Below are 7,095 nucleotides of genomic sequence, written 5' to 3' on the forward strand. Positions count from 1 at the left end.
TAAGGCATCGCTGTTTTGGAAACCAAAACGAGCTAATGAGATGATCTGACTTGTGCAACCATGTCTCGGACTGACCGACTAAGCTGTGTTTATGCCCCACAACAAAGCCAGAGAAGGTCTGGCCCAATGAAAGTTAAAGAGACATGTGTTATTGTTTGCCGACTGGCACTCTATGGCCCCTTTTAGAGCCATTTATATGTTCATGTATTACCGCACTGTGGTAGTGGGCAGCCCATCAACCCCCTATTTTGTCCCCTGAGCTGTGCAAACAGACATGCCTAAAAAGCACTCTGCTCATATTAGCAGCTCCCCGAGTCTGGAGATAAGGCTAAATAAAAAAACGCATAATCATTTCCCCCATTCTGTCTGAGATGGCAGGAAAGAGTCCGACATTCTCCTGGCAGATTGCTCTTACAGCAGACTGAACTTTGGTAAGCGCATGTGAGTTATCTTCCTTTTGTATTTGGAAAAGGCAGCATGTGTAATGGAAGTGGTGAAGACAGGTTGAAGAGAAAAGCTTTTAGAGCATCATTTGAGGAGCACAGGCAGATTCCTACAGTAAGCATCTTGCTCTGTTCCTGTTCTCGCTGTAAAATGTCAAAGTCTCACCGAGCAAAGTCACAGACATTTTCACCTGCATCAGTAGGAAAAGATGGTCAAAGTAAGCAAGTTTAGAGAAAAAGTTTTGGAACTGGTCCTACTGGTCCTATTATCTTGGTTTTGATGGCAACTCAAACACTTCTCCTCTCTGTAGGGGCCCAAACGGCGCTTCAGGAGTGCATTAGCTGGAGCTTATTGGACCGTGAAAACATTAACTGTCTGCCCTTTCCCTTATCTGGGGGCTGTTACTTTCTACGTGTGTACCTTCAAACTCTGGAGGAAGTTAATGAGTTTGCCTTGTGCATATAGTTGTTTCTTGTCATTGACTTTTACAGCCCGTAGAGTGAACGCAGAGAGGATGATTACTGGAGTAGAATTAACTAAATGTTCAGGGTGGCCACCGTTAGCTGTTGGAAATGGGTAATTATGACAAAGGACAGTTCCTCTTGAATGGGAGATAATGTACTCATTATTTAATCACTTTTAGTTATTCCCCTGGTTTTTCCAACTCACCAGATTGTTAAAAGCAATGATTTTCCCATTTCAGTTCCATTTTGCTATATTTTGCATCAATTTGGTGTAAAAAAAAAAACGCAATACACTAATTGTCCCTCAATATCCGTTTGAATTATGATCCAATAATTGCTCAGAAACGGTCACCGCAATCATTGTGTAATACCACGATCCACCTACGGCCTTTACGGCATGGTCATATACTCTTAAAATGCGTGTTTATTGTCAACACCAGAGGCTGTCAGCGGGGATTAATGCCTAAATCAAGTTGACAAGGGTTTAGGGACAGGCAAAGGAAAAAACATTGTTTTTTACAGCCCTGTAAACAACACATGAGAGGGGTTTTCATGATCTCCCTGGGGGGCTTAGTTGGACAACATCAAGTGTGCCATTGTGTTTAATGGAACCATGACAGTTTTTTTGATTCACCAATGATCTAAGACATGGCTGATATTATACAGCAGCACTGTAAACATTTATGTCAGGTTCGCTTCTGGCATAAAATCAGCAGCGCAGCTCTAAAGTGTGTGCAAACATACAGGACAGGGGCCGGAACCCCTCACCGTGTGCACATTACTGAGACATCGCTCCACCGGATCTGTTGTTCATGGGACGACTTCAGGCGTCATTGACCGAACAGCAGACCGTGAAGATCCAAGATAAACAGGAGCCGCTGCGACGGTCATAAATGTGACCGATTACATGAGACTCTGCCTCAGCACTTGAGACCTGAAAGGTATTTGTGTGCACGCTGCCTTGTGTGCTCATGGCGTTTGAGCATCATCAGGCCACAGCCATCCTAGAAAAGGCCTCATGTAAGGGCTAATACAAGGGATATTTGATCCCGCAACACCTCGATGAATCATTAAGCTCAACTATAATATGCTGACACTTTGTCTGTGTGAGTGTGTGTAACACAATAGCATTATTGATCTGTGGATGCTGTCACCTATGACCTCTACTTCCAGACCATATTCATGGCTTCATCACCACGTGAATAATGCAGACAGGGGTGATGAATGCATAGAGGGCCAAAGGGGAGGGGGCTAATGATTAGACACGTCAGGCTACATCATTCCTGGATCAGAAGCATTTCATATTAATGCATTAACACTCATACATTGACATCTACAAGAAGTTATGAACGCACCCATTTGTCTACTTTAGAGTTTAATTTCGGGGTCCTGAACAAACAGGCATTTCCTATCCCAAATCCTCTGTATCTGGGGAAGATGGATGTGTTTGTTCATTAACTACTGCATGCACGGAATAGACCGGAGTCAATAAAACAATTGGACGACTGATTACAATGGCTGCTGAATACTGCAAGAAATTCACCCTAATTAATTGGGAAAAAAACAGTAATTTGCCTATTATTCACTGTCATGTGAAAATACTATATACCACTGAATACTAAACTAATATTTTTGAATAATAGCCCACTACTTACTTATTGAGACCCTGTTATCAACCTTAACTCACTCCTATGACACAAAGAGCTGCACGTTGCATAAATGTAGGAGGACATAACATTTTGAAGTTGATGTCTTATTTTTTAAGTAGCAAATATCAAGCTAGTATTGTGTGTTCCAATATCTTCTCAAGTTAAACCTTTTTCAATATATTTGACAAAACGAAATTATGAGAAAGCGTCTGGCAACATGAAGAAGTGATGGACAGAGACTACATCTGCTGACTGTGATAGCTGGAAGAATGTGTCCTCTCTGTTGTTGAGCAGTATATTGCAGAGCACGGCATCCCCTCTTTCTCCCAATGCTGATACACTTGGCTTTCTGGAGAGCTTTGCAGGCCTTTACTTCAAGTGTGCCGCCCCAGCTGTATTGCTTTCTGATTGTTGTGGTTTCTGAACTTGAGAGACAGGATTTCACTGCAGGTGAGTACAGGCTTGAGTCTTTTATTTTTGGAAATACTGTGTTCTGTAAAGCCTTCTAGTTTCTTTCAGCATCCAAACATGTTTGTGCTGTTGCTCTTCACCTGCAGGTTTGTTGAGTATGTTGGTAGAAAACATAGAGGCAAGGGCCGCGCATACAGTAGGCTTCAATGAATAAGCCAGTAAAACATAAGACTTGACTTCCAAATGTCCTCTTCTGTGAGAGGATTTAATTGTTAAATTGTTACCAAACCCAATAACTTGGCCACAAATGTCAAACTTCATATTGAAATACAGAAAGAAGTCTGTGTCTGCATCAAAATAAACTTCAGCCACCTATCTATTATCCATAACCGCTTGTTGCATTCAGGGTGTGTGCGTGTGCGTGCGCGTGTACGTGTGTGTATGTGTGTGGCCTAGCCCAGCTCACATTGGGCAAAAGTATGGTACACCTTGGACAGGTGTCCAAAATGAATTCAGAATTCAGCTAAAACACAAATATTCCAAAACAATTTAACCCTAATCAAAACTATTTTGAATACTATTGTGCAGAGATTTCCACTGTGGACACAGCTACCAGAGAGAGGGGTGTGGTTAACTGTTCCTCAGTGCGCATCAGGTACATCCCGCACTATATATAATCCTGTGAACTGAGAGGAGACGACAAGTCAGGGGCAACACCGGGGAGACCACATCAGGAGACAACTGTCAAAGAGTGTAAGCTACTTCTTTGATACTTTCATGCATCTTGAATTTCTAACTGCATCCTAGAAATATTTTTGAGTGTGATTTATGATTCAATGCATGTATTTTCATATCATATTTGGAATACTTAAAGGGCATTTTGTGCGTTACGGTTTTAATTAATATGGAACAGAAACTTTAAATTAAAAAAATATATATTTTGGCTTCAACAAAAGTTCATATCATGGGAAATCATCCACGGTACTGGTGCTTCTCTTCAGATGGCCAACATGCTGAGATCATGGATGATGCTCGCAGCGCTCGTCGTCTGCCTGCTGGTGTGTTTGAGCAGCTTCGCGGACGCCTACCCTCCCCAACCGGAGAGCCCGGGGGGCAACGCCTCACCGGAGGACTGGGCCAAATACCACGCAGCTGTCAGGCATTATGTCAATCTCATCACCAGACAGAGGTAAGCCATCTCCTTGTTCTTGTATTTTTTTGTATTCAACCAGGCAGTGCAGGGATTTCTAGAAAACAGAAGGGCACGTCAATCATCTTTTTTAACATGTTAGTAAAGTTTTTTTTGACAGCATATCAAGCTTGTGAGTATAACTTTTCAATGGAGAAACTGAGAAAGAAGGGCTAACACATGTTGGAAAGCTTGCAGTGTTTTAGTAGCTTCTCGTCCTCTGCCTCCCTCGATGTGAGGGATTAAGTCTCTGGCTCAAAAACATGTTTGCAAAGGTAGTCACATGGGGGATCAAGCCTTTACATGGAGGCATGACTTCACTCATATACGGCCTGTTTTCCACCCTAAACCTAAACATGTCAGGTGGTCAAGAGTTCAGCCCGTCTTTGGCAAGTGGGGCAGGGCTCTTTCGGTTGTTTTGCTCATGATGCGATGCATTGCTGTGCTGCTTATGAGAAATAATGAGGCAGAGGAGAGGAGTCTGGTTTTCCTCAGAAGAGTATATCAAGTTTAGACCTGATAGCCAGTAACGGCTGTGTTGTGACCTCACATCTTGTAATCGACATGCTGGACAATCCTATTTATTTTCTTTTGTTTCTTATAGGTGACAAACAAGACTGCACATGGCAGAATATTTGATACTGAGACTGAAAAAAAACTGAAGTTTTCTGCTCCTTTCTTTTCAAGTTTTAACTTTTTGTCTCATCTGTCATAAAAAATATTATATAACTGATTACAGTTTTGATCACATAGCTGTGTTATACAATACAATATCCCTGCTGTGTAGCATTTCTTGAAAAAATAATGTTTGATATCAAGAAATGAGTTGCTCGAGTTGGAGAACATAGTGTGTGTGCCGTTTGCATTCATAGCAAAAGCTGATGGGGTCGCACCGCCAGATCACCTAGTGAAATGCCGACTGAGTGACTGCTAATGAAAAGCAGAGAAGCGCCTCACACAAGTGAGACTCTCTAAATGACATTTAGTTGCAGTCACTATATGCAGCTGTTTGATTTGTCTCCAGGTATGGAAAGAGGTCGACCCCCGAGCAGGCGGTGGCGTGGCTGCTGTTTGGAGCTGATTCGAGCCAAGACACTGAACCACGGTGAGAAAATCATGATGAGGATTATGCGTTTAATCACAGTGGGCTCTTTAAGGCTGCTACTGATACCAGTTTACACATTGCTATTACAAAGCTTGCAGTCTACTCTAATTGTTTGGTCTAATCAGTGTAAAAAAAACCCACAGCCCTGACAATATTGGTCTGATATATACTGTCACATTGTTTTATTGCTGTAAGCCCCACTGCAGGAGGATTACCTTGCGGTTTGTGTTGCTCACTGGTCACCCTCTTGATGTGACTATTGTATGTTTCACAGTTGAGGTGGTGTTACCACATATTAGGATGCATCAAGTGTGAGTTTCAATTAATTCCCCTGCTATTTCTCCTCTCTTACAGCTCGGATTATAGCGATCAGTGGTAAATGAGCCCAACGTCAACCCTTAACCACATTCCGCCCGTCCCTTCGATTAACCAACAATCAGAAAACAAAGAGGTTCTCAACCTGCACTGGACTTAATTATTTAATGTGCATGCAAATCTCTATCTCTCTCTCTCTCTTTGTTTGTCTTCTTCTTTCAGTATATCTATTTCTTCTTTGGCCAAAATGTAAATAATTTGTATCAAAATCACTTTACAATAAAGAATTGAAGGGAATAAAAATATTAAATATACACACAAATGCGTTGGTATTCTATTTTTTGGGTTTTAATAAAGTAATATGCCATTCCAGTTCGTGCCACTAGATGTCGCTGTGTCACCGGCAAACGTACATTTTCAAGTTCGTCGTTCTTTTTGCGGCTCTTTATGGATTCATATCGACGTGCAGCGGACAGGCTTCAACTTCACCCCAGGGTGCCCACACCGTTACACGCATTGTGTTCCCACAAAACCTCCCAGACACGCGTCGAGAAAGAGGACCAGCGTTAACAGAGCAGCCAATTGGCTTCAAATGGATGGAGCCGCGTTGTAGGTATCAGGTTTTGTTAAAGACAGCCGTTCGTGTGGGCTGCCGTTGGCTTCGGGGTTGTGAAAGTGACTGCATAGATTAAACAAGACCTGCCGTGCTTCAGCTACTACGAGTGGACCGGGAGAGCAGACCTCTCGAGACATCCGGATAAAAAGGGACCGGGCAGGTGAGCTTCAACCCACCTTTATTTATTTTGTATGGTAGCAGTATTTAACCGAGGAATAGTGGTGTTTATTTTAGGTTGGTGTTGAGCACAAATGCCATTTCCCCACCCTCGCCACTCGGTAGGTGCACATTGGGCACACGCAGTCAGATGTATATGTGCCTCCTGTCAAAGTAAGGGCTCCCGGAAAGATTTAAGGCTTGGTTCCGTTAAAAAGCACCTCGAGCTATTAGGCTTCCTCTAACGCGGGCTCGTGCGCCATCAGCATCCACATGCACTTCATATTAAGCTAGCTTCATTGACCAGTTTGGTCTCATACCATATTTGCACCTGCACAACGGCCACAGGTGAAACCAATCAGCTGTGAGAGCTTTACTCAGAAATGAAACGTCACGTTTAACCTTGGGCCAAACTAATTCAAAGAATATGCTCAACGTTGATCACGACTAGATGGACGCTATGTACCTGTTCGGTGCCATTGCGCATGCTCACACATTCGGAAACGTGCACAGATGTTGGAGCGCGTGTCTGACATCAGGGTAGGTAAACCTCAGTAAGACGCAGATCTACCCTCATCCGTCGGTGCTCAGCGACGGATGAGGGTAGAGGGTAACTCAGCTCAGTTATTTGCCACTAATGAATGTTTTTGTCCAGAAGGCTCGAAATGGTTTAAACCCGAATTAAGAGATTTAGATGTATGATTACTAAAAATACAGCATTTGTGCAAAATGTATTTTCCATCATT

The 7,095-nt window shown here is 42.8% G+C and overlaps 1 protein-coding gene across 1 annotated transcript; it reads left to right on the forward strand.

The window, feature by feature from the left end:
* Nucleotides 1–3,596: 3,596 nt before the first annotated feature.
* On the forward strand, nucleotides 3,597–5,700 carry pyyb (peptide YYb). Its single transcript, XM_079237170.1, has 4 exons — nucleotides 3,597–3,721; nucleotides 3,970–4,157; nucleotides 5,182–5,262; nucleotides 5,617–5,700. The coding sequence occupies exons 2-4, from the start codon at nucleotides 3,970–3,972 to the stop codon at nucleotides 5,639–5,641; spliced, it is 294 nt and encodes a 97-aa protein (XP_079093296.1). The 5' UTR covers nucleotides 3,597–3,721; the 3' UTR covers nucleotides 5,642–5,700.
* The last annotated feature ends 1,395 nt before the right edge of the window (nucleotides 5,701–7,095 follow it).

Source organism: Taurulus bubalis, assembly GCF_910589615.1.
Source record: "Taurulus bubalis genome assembly, chromosome: 2".
Lineage (NCBI taxonomy): Eukaryota > Metazoa > Chordata > Actinopteri > Perciformes > Cottidae > Taurulus > Taurulus bubalis.